Source organism: Gambusia affinis, linkage group LG07, assembly GCF_019740435.1.
Source record: "Gambusia affinis linkage group LG07, SWU_Gaff_1.0, whole genome shotgun sequence".
Classification (NCBI taxonomy): domain Eukaryota; kingdom Metazoa; phylum Chordata; class Actinopteri; order Cyprinodontiformes; family Poeciliidae; genus Gambusia; species Gambusia affinis.
Window position 1 is genome coordinate 3,131,860 of NC_057874.1, and position 15,064 is coordinate 3,146,923.

Genomic DNA, 15,064 nt, shown 5'->3' on the forward strand with positions numbered 1-15,064 from the left:
ACAAAATTATAACCAGATGGTTGGGGAGAGAAGAAAAAAATGCATTAGGGGAAGAAAGGGGAGGAAGAAAAAAAGATTAATAAGGAGAAGGATCCATAGGAAAAGTGTGAAATGAAAGAAAAAGGGCAAAAAGGTGATGAAAAGCAAAACTAATGAAAAAGAGGAAGACTAAATGGGTAAAAACAGATAAAAGGGTAAAGAAATAAAGATGAAGAGTCAGAAAAGGGAAAGAATTGAAGAAACAAACGTACATTGACATTTTAATTCTCTTAAACCATGGGACTTAGAGAGTGTGTAGGCGTGTAGGTGTGTGTGTGTGTGTGAGAGAGAGAGAAAGTGATAACAGAATGAATCATATCTCAGCTACCCACAGCAGACTTGCTCCAACTTAGCCCCAATCTGTCCTCTGATTGGTCGAAGCCCTATCTCCTCAGCAGGTGTGCACGTCTACTCGTGCACCAGCTTCCACACACACCCCCACACACACGCCTTCGTAGCTCTTACAATCTACAAGCCCATTCTGAACACACACCTGCTCAGTCGCTGCCCGTGTGAATGCTTACTTTAGCAACACAACAAGTCACGGAAAGAGAAGCCTGAGAGCTACTGGGTGAATTATTGATCGAGGCGTTCCACCCTTGGCCCATGTGAGGCCCCCGCGTCCCAGCCTAGCATCTAGCAGCTATCAGTCCTGACAGTGAAGAGACAGGCAACACGATAGCGGATCACTGAGAAGCTGGCAGCCTCTGTCTGAGGGGACCGCGGGACTCCTTCAAATGATTTTCTGCCCTGACTTCTTGTTGAGTTAAACTGATGAGAACGCAGCGTGCTTGTCATTTGCTTCCCTCCGCTGGAGAGCCCACCGGTCCGGAATGAACATCTGAGCCGCTAATTGCGTTAATGTTGAATTCTTTGAAATTATGTAGGAAGTTTGCCCTCCGTCAGTTATTATCAGTTCCTCAAAAGAATGATTTCAATACAACTAGAGTGCAAAACAACACCTCAGTCATTGTTGGTCACGCAGTGATGAACCAGATATAACAAAGTTGGTTGAAAATGATGGACATTGTTGAAATCTAGAGACGGTTTGATCGGGGTTTTTTTGCTGCCGATTCCGATCAGCCATCATGGCTGATCGCTGCCGATCAGTGATTCCGATCACATGATTAGATGTTGATGTTTTGCTTTAGGTATAAATGCTACTATGTGGCCTGGCAAAATGGAACCATACAATTATCTAATTTAGATTTTTTTTTTTACTTTCAAAATTCTTGCTGGCACAATACAGCAAGTATTCAGTCAAAACGACAACAGAAAAACCTGCAAATCAGTAAAACAATATCTAACTATAAGGCTCTACAATTCCGCACAAAAATCAAATAAATCTTACAACACTGCCTATCGCAAATAATGTCAAGCAAAAGAATTAAATATTCATTCAAAGTCAAATGCAGGTTGCATTTGACGGTTCTGTGCTGGTTCTGATTGGTTGTTTCTGACCCAACGGTTTAATTCTGCAAAACAGAAAGAGGAGGAAGATGAGTTTAATTTTGTTTTGTTTTCACAGATTATTTCTCATATAAAGACAGCGAAAGTTTAAAATATGTGTGTAAGAACTTTGTTTCTTTTTGTAATTAATGTGCTGCACCTTTAAGGAGACGTTGGATGTGAGAGAACACTGTCATAGTTTTAAGCTTGCATTATATTACCTTTTTAAAATAAAGTACTGCAAAAAAAAATACTATGCTGTTGATATTTAAATTTTTCCATTACTTTTTTTGGTGTAGAAAGTCATATTTCCAAATGTAAAATGTAAAATTTATGGAGTAGGAATACTTCTAAATGCATAAGAAAAAAAGAGTTTTTGTAAAAGTATGTATCATTGCTGCTGGCATTGTTTCGATTAAGTTTTAAAAGTATATGCTAATACAGTAACATGTCAAGTCATGTTGAAATGTTTGAGAAGAAAATTACCTTCATCGCGTCACATTTACTGGGTGATTTGCAGCCTTATGACAGACATGAATTCAGTTGTTCAATGACTCTCTGGATAGACTCAAACAGGCAAATCATCCCTTTCTTTTCTTTTCTTTTCTTTTTTTTCTACCTATTGTGATGGATATGTTTTGACTGGAGCAGCCTGATTGAATGGCTGTGGCCACATTAGCACAGTGTGACTCCTGCCTCTGTTCGGCTCTTCTACCGTACACTTTGTCCTTTTCAAATATATAAATAATAAAAGACTGTTGATTAATTTCCCCTCTAATGCATTGCAGCAATTGCTAATGTCAGGAAAGGAAGAAAGTTTAGCCACCCACCCCTCCACACCTCCCCCACATCCCCTCGCCTGCATTCCTGCCACATGTGGTTCACGCTGCCTGATCTTCTAATTCGCTCTTTAAAGTGCCCGTCTTTTTTTTTTTTTTTGAGCCCTCGACCCAACGCCCCCCCCCCTCCCCCGCCCCCCAAAAGCTGCAGACATGGCTTAATGGTGACAGCCATTAAATCGGATAATTAACATCCGTTTAACGCTCATTAATGGGATGTATTTGTCTCGTTTGATTTGTAATTACCAGGCATTTTCCACAGGAAAACATTGTGGTAATAGTCCCTTTGTGATGGCTTCATTGATGGAATTGATTTGAGCGCAGCAGGGGAGGCCGATAAGTAGACGAGGGGAGGCGGGACTGGAGCAGGACTGGAGATGCTAATGCCCATTCATGGTATTTGCGTCGAGATGCACAGAATGGAACCAAAACACCTCAATACCCATCCATCCATTGTCTGCACTCGCTTTAATTTGCAACACTAACTTGCAACCCACCTATCTACCTACTTACCCTATTAGCGATGTGTGATATGGCATAACATTTATATCTTGATATCTACTGTAATGGTTGGGGGTAACAATATATCTCATGATATGTTTTTGGTCAAAAACTTTGCAGAAGATGTAGGCATCTCTGAATCGAGGATCTACGACGGAGGCCGTATCCAGCAGTTCATCCGTCTCCTGGTTGGAGTATTTCTCATTTAAATACTGCAGGATCCCTGTCTTCATTTCCTTCGTCCGTTCTGTCATTTTCAGTGGTAGCAAGAACTCTGTTGTTGACGAGATGGAGCACAGGTTTCAGGTCGAACACACTAACATAATCTGGAGCTGGAGCATCAGTGAACTCCTTCAGTGGGCCCAGGTTCTTGCTTACAGACTCCAAGATATCAATGTCCTTTCAATGAGGACCTGTAGGTGTCTTGTTTTCTTGTCTGCTCTTAGAATCTGACATATCGTTCAACAGTCTTTGAATCATCTGTTGGCGTGACTTGTTAGCGTTTCCGTGATGAGCCGGTGAAAGGGAAGTTGGTGTTCTGTCTGGACCTTGGCCTCTTTTAAAAGGTGTGCTTTTAAAAGAGATTCAAAAACAGGAAGAGAGGAGGCCTGTCTGACTCTCAAAGGTAACTCGTTCTATAACTTGGGGGCAACAGCAGCAAATGCTCTGTCGCCTCTGAGCTTCAGCCTGGTTTCAGGGACTGTCAACAGCAACCGATCAGCTGATCAGGTTGCTGATCGGCAACCTGATCAGCAACCAATAAGGCTGATGTAGCTCAGATAGAGAAGATATGTACCATGGTATGATATAGTCAAATTCCAGAGAATTTGATGTTCTTGGTAAAGTATTAGTAGCTCATAAACTCTCAAAAGAATCCCCCTTACAGAAAAAAATACACTTATTTTGTACACAGAGGCTTTGCTGTATGCATTAGGATATTATGAAGTTTTCTGTGTGATGTTGTTTGACTCTAAGAGAGATTAGCTGAAACAACCAATCTGTTCTCCCTGAAGGAGCCTTACCCACTTCAGTCCATTTACTCTTCAAGGTCATCCATCTCGTCGCGCTGCATGTTGCCCAGCGTAAATCGAGCTTACCTTAAACAGGAAGTTGATGCCTTCATTTAGCGTTTTCTTGTTACCATCCCGGTTATCACTGTAACAGGAGGGACAGCAGGCATGCTGAGTGTCCCATTTCCACAGCTGATCTCCCAGACATGTTCATCCATCATGCTTACTGCCTCAGTGGCTTGTTTGTGGCTCCATATTTTCCCCAGGGAACCAGCACAGGAACCCTTTTCAAACTTTGTCTGTAGATTGCAGTTTAAATCCACTTATTTTACCAGGATGATGCTGCTGCAAGTCGAGGATATAAAGATTTAACTTCTTTTTTAGGAGCTTGCAAAACATTTTTTTTCTCTCCTTTGTTGATGAACTGAGGTGAGAGATCAGTAAAAGTTGACATTTATCTCCTTTTTCCTCACTGATTGATTGGCTTATATTTTTCCAAAACCAGGACAACATTCTCAATGCACAACTTAACGGTTTGATCATTGGAGATGCACAAAGTTCAGATAATTAGTTCAATTAAAAGCAAAAATCTAAGCAATAAAGCTGCACAAACACGCCATCAATTAACCTCAACTCTGACATCTGGTCATTTAAAGGGCCCTGTCTCATATTTTGTTGTGTTAAGTTTTTTTTATATTAAGAGGATAATAAATCAGGTTTACGGTTGAACGGCTAGATTCAGGGTTCACTAGTAGCATCCTTTTTGTCAGTGAGTGTCGAATTTAGCTCCTGTAAGACATTAACATTCCTTTTGTCTCATTTGAACTACATTTTATTTAGTAATCTTTAAGGATTTTTTTCTTCATAGGCAGAATAAAACTGATCCTTCTTATTCAGTAGTGTGAAAAACTAGTTTTAGACTTTGCCTGTCATAGTTTTGTCACACTTAAATGTAAAAAGTAATACTAGACCGAGATAAGATCAGTAAATAAAAAAGCAGTTTTCAACTGGTGATTTTATTTCTATGGGGAAAAAAACCCCCTCATTTTTAAACAATATGTATTCCTTTAACTTTTAAATAAAATTCTATGTTTTTTTTAAAGTAGTTTGGCCATTACCACTAAACGCAGCTTTTGAAATTATATTTACACAAAACGTTTATTTAAAACTAAGGATGATTGAACTGGAAAAGTTTTGTTCACAGTAGATATTAGCCTGAGTGAATCAGGTTGGCTTAAGGTTTGTTTTTCTTTTTTTTTAGATTTTTAATTGATCTGTGTTTTGTAAGTCAGTGCATAGAAAATATATATTACTATTAAAACACCAACGCACTGAAATAAATTTGTGAAAAAGAATTTATCCTGTTATGAATTTCATTTTTCCTTTTTGGGTTTTTTTAACTCACATTTTTGAGCTCATCAGACAACTTTAATGACAGGCAAAGATAATCTGAGTAAGTACAAAATTCTATTTTTACACACCAATTTCTAGGAGAATATCAGTTCCAGCTGTGTGGGTTCTGTACGATCATGTACCAAACAAACAGCTTTGTTTTCTACCAGAACACATGCAGAAGGTGGACGTGTGGAACTGAAAGCACAACAGAGCGCTCTGCAGGGTTAACATTAAAAAGTGGCACCAAAAAAACAAAAAAACAAAACAGAGAACGACTCCCAGTAAACTCTGCTCTTTGGAAACATTAAGGTTTCTCATGTTGCTTAAGGAAGGTGGACCAGACCAGAACTTTGGATCAGAACATACATTTTTAAACAGCAGTAAGGTACAGAGATCACTCTGCATCAAACTTATTGACTGACCTGAAACATCATAAGGCTGAATGTAAACTTCTTTCTGTCTCTCTTTCTATCTTTCTTAGTAAGTATAAGCAAAACAAAACACAACAGAATTTATAGACTTAGCTAATTTGCAACGCACATCCCCACATGGGCCTTTAACAACATAAAGCCGTTTAAAAGACAACAAAACAAGATAGCATGATAAAATGTCATACATAATAGCAATCCTAAAACTAAGTTAAAACAGATCACAATGAAAAAGGAGCCATCAGGGGCTGGCACTTAACCAGGCAGGAGAAAACTCAGTCCATGTCCACATGTCCACCTGGAGCATCCAGTCGGCCCAAACTGTACACTGGGAGGAACCCTTGTTGATAGGAGGTGAATTTCTCAACTGCTGTACAAGCTGCATCCAGGTACAGCTGGTTCACTATCAATCATCCATCCGTTTTTTAAACCTGCTTGTCCGTACAGAGTCATGGGGGGAGCTGGTGTCTGTCTCCAGCAGGCTTTGGGCGAAAGGCCTGATCGTCTCTCCATCACAGGCCTAAAGAAAAATCTGATTTTTTATTTTTATTTTTTCCTTCTTACCCCTTTTGCACCTAAAGGCGGGCGATCACCTCAGACTACTAACCCAGTCTCCTCACGTGTGGAACGAAGGTGTGCTCTCTCCAGCTCCCACTTTATTCTGATGTATTTATTTACCCACTTATACACAGAATAAATCAAGGTCAGCACACAATGCCGCCGCACGGCTATTAGGATTCATTGTAATGCAGATTCTCTGGTAGCGAGTGTGCTACACTGACAGCTACGGACGTGCAAACAGCCAACATGAGCACACTCTCACACACGCTCACACACACAGGACGCGCTACCAAAGCACATGTTCTGTAAACAGTTTAGCTAACAGCAGTGGAACAGCAGAAGGTCTTTCTTCTCCCTCCACCATCTGTCTTCCCCATTCCTCTGGTAAAGAGTTGAGATTTCAAGATCCACATCGTACCGCATTTACTTATCAAGCACTTCAAACATACACAGGACCAAAGAGTTGTACATGGAAGTATTTACCTGTAGGCAAACGCTGTCAAAGGCTCTGGGATGCCTTTGACAGATGTTTGGGGTAACAGTTTGTTTTCTCTTGTGTGTGTGTCCCCCACCCCGCCCCCCTGGAAGTATCTCACATTTTTCCACGCTGTCTAAATCAAAATACTTTTGAGAATCTGATAATATTCAATAATTAATCTGGCACCAGCATTCTATGACCTGATTGTTAAAAGGGATGCATAAAATGAGCTGCATCAACTTACATGTAGGTTTTAAATTGTTCATTATTATTGTTTTAAGTCTCAAAATGTTTTCCGAGTTCTGTTTATTTACTCAGTAACATTTAATGAAGACTGCTCAGCCTGTGTGATTCTGAAAAGAGAAAAAACCGATTCACCGGGATATGAAAACACAGTAAGATGTTTAAACATGCAAACACTGGTAACTGGTCAGTTTCACCACTTTATTCTTCTTCAAAAGGTATACAGATTTTTAAAAGATTATTGTGCAAAATTTCGAAAGTAAAGAGCAGAACATTTTGCTTTCACACAAAACCCAAAGGTTATGTAGGCTTTGTCTGTTTCCTGGCCTTCTTCTGCCAGCTGCAGCCATTTGTTTACCATGGAAGATCTGTTTTTTTTTTCTTCTGTTGGTTTGTTTGTTTTTAATAGGAGAATAAAGTTGTAATTTCATAAGAACTCTACACCAAACTGCAATAAAATTAGAAATACTGAGCATCTCCAGAAGTTATAGTTGGTATCAATTTTCCAAATAAGGAAATACTGAATGTTTTAACACCTCAGAGTCAAATTCTTATCAGCCACAGGACTTTAAGACATTTCTTTAGACTACTGATTCTGTTTCAAAGAAAGAACACGGAGTTGGTCACATCAGATCTTATAACTCTATCAAAACTTTTTTCCACATTAAAATAACTTTTTTCTCCTAATTCTGACTTTCTTCTGGCAGTATTGCATCTTTATTTTGTTGTCAATCAATGCCATGTACTTGCTGCTAAATGTGCTAATACCAGAGAAACGACTCACTGCATGTCCACCACCATCGGTGGCCATGCTAACTAGCCTTAGCATTGACGACAGGCTGTGCTAGCTGCAGCGTAGCAGAGGCCAACATGGGGTTACATACTGCAGCTTCAGTGGAATGAACCGTGCACTCTGAGATGTTGCAAGGTTGAGATTTTGCAAAACAACCTTCAAGTCCCAATTTGTCCTGTAATATCAACCAAAGAGTACATCAGAAATGAAAAGTACCAGTAGCTGGTCTTCATATTTTTTCTCTGAGTGTTTACCTGAGCCTCGCGTTGCAGGCGCTTACACTGGCAGCATCAAACACAAACTGTGAGTTTATGTTTGTGTTCAGTTTGCATTAGCAAAAGCTTTATGTGTGTGTGTGTGTGTGTGTGTGTGTGTGTGTGCGAAGAGCCCCCGGTGAAGCTGTCAGAGACTTCAGAGTGCTTGCTGTCTCTCTCGTTGATGAACGAGCTGCTCTGAGGTCTGACGTGACCGGCTTCTCAACTCGGGGTGCTCAACAAAACCTTCAAGAGATGGAGGGATTAATGGGATAAAAACAAGAATGAGACAAACAGTCTGGGATGGATTTTGCTTGAAGGGATTTTTTCTTGCTTTGGTTGGACTTTGAGAGTGTGAAAGGGATGAACACTGTTGTCTTCAGTCAGGTTTAAACACTGAGCTGAAGATGCCACGCAACCGTACCAGCTTTTAGATCGCTTAGGAGAAAGATGTTGTTGGGTTTTTTCTCCTGTATTCCTGTTAGGACTTTAGTTAGGATGAATGAAATGTCGCTGTGTTGCTTAAAGTGACATTCTGGAACAAGAATATCAGCCGGCAGCACATTTCCTTCCGGCTTTGCAGAACGTCTCCACACTATTAAGGTTGCCATTTTAATGACTTGAGAGTTACTCACAACATTCTGCTGCTTTGCAAAGGAAAAATGTCTTCCTTTCTTTTATCTGAATCCCCATTAGTTGCAGTTCCCTGCACCTGCTCTTCCTGGGATCAACACATTCAACATAAACTAATAAGTATAACCTACATAGATCAAATAATACATTAAAAGTGAAAATGAAAATGACTACAAAAATAGACAGAGAAGAGATACAAAACAGCAGCCTTAGATCAAAATAACTTGAGTTATAATATTATGAAAATCATTCTGCAAAAGGACATTCACTTTAATATTGAAATGAATCTGAAAAAAACATATTCAATAAATACAGCACAATACAAGATTAACAAAAATTATTCACTTTGGTTGTTTTTGTTGTTCATAATTTATTCTTTTGATCGATCTCCCAGATTAGGAAAAATTTAACGTCATATGAGGAGTACATTTTCAGAACTTATCCTCTGGCAGTGAGTCAGTCAAAAATATAAAATATAACTGGAATTGTAGTGTGACCATCTACTAGGATTATAAGTGCCTTATTCTGTCACCATGCATGCAACACAAAATGAAAGAATAAGTCACAAATACCGTTTTTTTGTTGTTGCTGTAATTTGGCAAAAAACGTGTCACGAAGAGGAAAAAGCATTTGTTATGCATTTATTTAGAAATTGTCAAATATGAGGCTGACCTCGTCCATGTTGATGAAAGGCTCCAGTGACACGTTGCGTTCAGTCGCCTGCTTCTTCACATACTCATAAACTGTCAACTTTTCACCTATAAGATGCAGAAATTGTTAAGTTACAAGTTAAAAACAGCACTGTCAGTGGAAAAAATATTATTAAGGAATCATTGACTTAAAACAATTTTATATTTTTCTGTAAATTTACTTGTAAGCCAGTTATGTCTTAATTCAAGTGTACTAACACATTTGCACTAGAATCTAGACATAATACTTCATGAGATTCTTTGTTTTTGCAGTGTAGGAGTTTGAAACTATAAGTTTTGTCAATCTTGTGGCCTAAGTTTTTGGCCATAATCTTTTTTGTAAATACAGAAATTAATGTGGGAACTTACAAACAACCTATAAACTGTCTTAACATCCACAAACTTTCAGGATTTTAATCAGCATTTTTATTCCAGAACCGCACTGGCTCAGGTCTGCCCTCTTTAGGCAGCCAGGAGCACTGCAGGCCTCATTTGCTTCTTTAACTGAAGTTTTGAGGCAGTCATATTATACAAGCAGGTAAAATTGAACACTTGTTGTTTGAAAAGTAATGATATTTAAATGTGTTCAACACCGATGTGACCTAAAATCTGATGTAGAGCACGTTGAGCTCACTGAAGTATGGCTCCATATATCTCTCATCAGTTTAACAGGGAATGTATAAAATGACAAGTATTACTGAAACACGATAGGCTCTTATTTGCTTCCTCTGTTCCTCTGTGTTCTCCAGTCACTCCTAATTGGAGCCTGTTTCTATAGCTGAAAGGACAGGCAGAAATGGGCATTACTGTGACACATGAATGGTGAAAACTAAGTAATGAAAATTGAATAATGAGCAGCATGTGCCTAAGTAACAAAAGCTTTTTCATATGCTATCGCAAGTGAAAAGGCTCTTTCTACTTGTAGAAAAGACTTTTGGTTTATAAGTTGCAGATATTTTGCTGCCATTTCTTTTGTTCTTGTCTTTGCAAAGTCCAATTATCTGCTTTATATGGTATTTGTACATTGACATAAATGTCAGCCAGTTGCTTTGTTTACCAGTGAATAATTATAAAATCCACAGTACCTCATTCAGACTCAGAGACGTCCTGTGGACGGTGCTAATGCCAGTGACAGCTCTGTTGTTGCTCAAGCGGGACAGAATTGCTTGCTTTCAAACATGGTTTTCTATATGTGTTCAACATAACTTATATGACATACTCATGGTTCATTTTTAAGTAGTGAAACACCACATGAATTAGGAAGGGCTGATTCTGTACACCAATAGCTTCACAAGCTTAGTCAAACATGTAAAAATAACTAATTTGTTCAGTCAGTGCAATTAGCAAAGAATTTATAGAATAGATCTGCCCTTATGCATCAGGCACATTGCCACTGATATCTGACCTAGAATTGTCTTCAATATCAGCACAAATGTAGGTTGGTAGGTAGGAAGGTTGTTTAATGCAGCCTGCAGTAGGTAGGTAGGCTGGTAGGTAGCCAACCTACCCAGGGCTTGTATTTAGACAAGGGCCTGTTGGTATTTAGACAAACGGGGCTTGTATAAATACCTCAGACCATGACGTGTCTAATGGCATCTCACATGGACCAAGATTGTGCATGTTTTAGTCGTTTCCCTGCCTCAAATTAATCAAATGATTGGTTCATTACCTCTTGACATGATGATGAGGGAATTCAGCTGTATTGAAGCAGGAGCTCAAATAAAACAACCGGCCCTGGAGGGCTTTAGAAGCCGGGCTGATTCTCCCGTGATATGAAGTTTGTCTTTGATATCTTATTTTAAATTTATTTTCACATGCCAGTCAAAACTGTCAGCAGAATAATTTGTGCTTATTCTTAGCACAAGCCGCTGGGATTTCTTTTTCTTTTTTTTGCTGCTGGTTGTAGTTTTGCTCATGCTGACAGAAACGTTACGTTGCACTTTTAGTGGGTGAGATGTTTTAACACATAAATGTACATAAATTATAGGGGAATGCAGGAGTTTTCACACCATTGAACTCTTTCCATTTTTTGATAATCCAAATGCCTTGGATGTATATTATTGTGGTTTTATGTATTAGAGAAACAGAAAGAAGTTCTTAAATGTCAAGAAGAAGGCTAATTTTATGCAATTCAGTTTTTGCTCGTTGCGCCAATTCACAACAACATGCTGAATAATCTAGTTATATAAAGTACCACTGTTATAGTCCTAGGCTGCTGGGGGACATGCTGATCACTTTTCCTTACTCAGCTAAAACCTCACACAACGCAACAATTTTGCATTATCTGCTGTTTTACCTGTAATCAACTTCACGTTCTCTCTCAGCTACTCTTCCTAGAAGCTACATCCGGCCTGGCCGTCGGCTCAGCTACTGCTGCCAATAACTTCATGTACTTGTCCTACAGACGACACACCTGTCTCTGTCCTTCTGTGTTTAATCCTGGCTCTGTCTCAGACTAAGACCAATTAGCAGAGCTAGTGGTGGGAATAACTGTGTGGACTCTGTCATTCTGTAGATTTTACTACTAGCACAGGGCTTTTTTATTAAGCTGCATTCATCTCCTAAATAGACTCTCAAGGCACTAATTTTACAGTCAACTCAGATTTTTTTGGGTAACATAGGATGTTCTCCTGGGTCAGTGCTTTTGAGTTCTGTTTGTTTCTCCTTGTTTAGTCCGCTTTAATTGAACTCTAATTTGCTAGCCTTCAAAGTCCAGTTCGTTTTGGGGAGATGACCATGGGCGATTGAACTCTGATGACGACCAAGAATGTGAACTCTGTTCCACCTACAAACCTATGTCTCGGTTTGGTTGAAGTGAATGCAATTTAAATGCAAGTGTGAACCGGAGAGTGCTCCTAAAGCAGACTAAAGCAAATGGCATTCTGGGTAAATACAACCAAAACAAACACACAAGTTGGTATCAGAAGAAATCACTCATGGTGTTTTTCCAAAGACAAAAAAGAAACCCTACAGCCACTATAATCTGACACCACTCCATTTCTGTTTACATTTTATGAAGAAGAAAGTTGTGCTGTGTCTCCTTCAGATGTTTTTATGTCGTTTCCTTCATTGGTTGGTGGTGCAGCGCCACCACAGGCGAGGAGGGGAACAGGGATTTCTACAAAGGGTTTTCTTTGTTTGACAGTGCAGTGTGAAAGAGAAACGCTCCAACTGAAACCTACTGAAAATGACTATAAGTGTAGCAAATGTTGAGACTTTGTCCCCAATAAAACCAAGTTTTCCAGACTGTCAGCTGTGAAAACAGCCTTAAAACTCCAGTTGGTTGTAGCAGATTACAGCTCAGAATGACCAAAGTTTTGTTGAATGTTTCTCACTGTGATAGGGGCAGTTTTCCTTCCCACTGTTGCTACATTCTTGCTTAGCATGCAGGATTTCTGCATGAAGCCACTGTTGCTTTAAACTCACTCAAGTCAAAGGACTCAATGTAAACATCTGGGTTTCCTCAGGCAGAAAATTATTTAAATATTAAGATGAACTTCCGTTGTTTAATAACAAAGATCCAATTAAAATGTATGCCATTGATGCCGAGTGTGTATTTGTTACCAACTGTATCAAATTGGCAATGTTTAAATATATTTTTATGTTCACACTAGATTCATTCGTTGTTGTTTTTTTTTTTTTTTGCTGTCGATTGGTGCTGCATAAATAAACTGAATTGAATGAGCTGAAATCTTGGTCATCCAATTTTGCAGTTCCTCTTTCTGACTTTAAACCAGAACGGGTAAGGCTGCCGTCTATAAACTTCACAAGACAACAAGGAGGCCGGCACCCTGTCTGTAAGACAGCACATGTATTTAAGGGGGAGCATAAATTAGCTGGTGAGGGGGAGAGCAAGCTGATAAAGTTGTCTGCTACTGCTGTTTTTCTGTGTAAGCAGCTCCACATCTGCCCCATCTACCATTGCAAAAGCCTATTAGCTGCCTGGAAAGAGAATATATTTATCAGCAAGCCCTCCATTATTAATAAGTGCAGAGTTAAAAGTGAATATGTATCAGAGAAGCTGAACAGCGTTGAAGCTTGTGCTGGATTCTGATGGTCTCACTGGGAGCATCAACAGTTCAGGATATTTTCAGCTCAAATCTGAAAGCCAAGAATGGCTTTCATCTCTGCTGTGAAGTTTCTGCCGTTATAAGCTGGTAATTATACATTACACTCAGTGGCTGGGGGCAGATGGCCATATATCTTCAGATGGATGATTTGGAGTTAGGTTTGACGATATTGTTTGATTTAGTTGATGTGCTAATAAACACATTGGATTGGTGAGCATCTGGCTGTTTTCTCTGTCCCTGTGCAGCCTGTGAGGTGGGTTTCTATAAGCCGGTGGCAGGCGACGGCCCCTGTGGGAAATGTCCCCAACACAGCCACTCGGAGACCAGAGCCGCCGTCTCCTGCCCCTGTGACTCCAACTACTACAGGGCGGCAGATGACCCGCCAGCAGCACCCTGCTCACGTAAGGACGCACACACACACACATACTGTACACCTTTACACCGGTGACCGGATCAGAGTCTGTCACACCGGCACTTTTTGAAACCAGGTTTTAGAGTGAAACTTTTCTACGGAGGTGCAGAGAACTTCAAAAGTGTGAAAAGCGCAGAACGTATGGCTGCCTGTGCACACACAGGAAGAAAACCAAAACAATGGCAGCAGGCATTGTGCAGGGCTACTTAACTTGTTGAGTTTAACACAACTTTGAGTAGGGAATATATGTTACAGCAGCACTTCATTCATGGGAGACAGGTTACCGTTTACAGTGAGGTGAAAACTGAGGGTTAAAAGCACATGCGCATTCAGTGACATGCTAAAATCACAGCACCATCCAGTGGCCTGGCATGACAACTACAGCTGACTCAAGGTATGGGCCAGTGCCTTTAATTGTTTTCCCAATCATCATTTGAATATACGGTGAGTTTCCCGGCAGCGGTCTCCTGTAGATGTAGCCAGACTGGGCGAAACATTTGTGTACTATCAAAACAGATGTGGAATTTGTAAATGTGCTTAATCTATAGAGCTGTGAAAAAAGTATCAAACCCTTACAGATTGATTCTGTTTTTGCTTTTTATTGCACAGATTTGACAATTTATAAATCGGATTTTCCAATGAAGATAAGCTGAGTAAATACAAAAGAAATGTTTTCAAATGATGAAACTATCCAAATCATATTATTATCTCAGACTGACTGAGAAATAGCCACTACTAAGAGTGTCAAATAAATTATTATATTTTCATTTTCTCAGGTTTGTTTGGTCATAAAATTAGTGTGAATTGAAGGATCCAATAGAAACAAAAGAAATCTATAGAGTGGCAAATACTTTTCACTAGGGCTGGGCAACAAATCAGTAACAACAAATATTGCGATAGACAGATGATCAACATCATTGAAAGAATTTTTGTTTACTTCACTGAACTCCAATATAGAACTGCACAGCATTCTGGGGGATGTAGGCAGAGGGAAGGCTTCAGCTGCTTAAACTCTCACAGTCAGCTAAGCAAGGTTGGTGGCATCAATGGATTCACTCGCTCTTTGGTCACCTAGCAACAACCAAATGAGTAACTTGCTGCGGCACCAGTTTCAGGTTTCGCCACCATGTCTAATAACTGCCTAAAAATAAAATGACAGCAGTGTAAAGCAAAAGGAGAAAATCAGTTTGGCATTGTTTCAGATATATCAAAAATTAAAAGGACTAATCACACTTTACTCTCCCTCCGGTCACCAGGAGGAAACCTCAGA

The 15,064-nt window shown here is 39.6% G+C and overlaps 1 protein-coding gene across 7 annotated transcripts in view; it reads left to right on the forward strand.

The window, feature by feature from the left end:
* The window catches only part of epha8 (eph receptor A8), a 124,375-nt gene that overhangs the window by 80,883 nt on the left and 28,428 nt on the right, over positions 1 to 15,064 (forward strand). For all 7 annotated transcript variants that reach the window (XR_006371009.1, XR_006371010.1, XM_044121415.1 and 4 more), the window contains exon 7: positions 13,628 to 13,783. Coding sequence is in view for 5 of the 7 variants with exons in the window: in XM_044121415.1 (XP_043977350.1) it covers positions 13,628 to 13,783 (156 nt within the window). In the remaining 2 variants the exon portion in view is untranslated. The remainder of the gene's footprint in view (positions 1 to 13,627; positions 13,784 to 15,064) is intronic.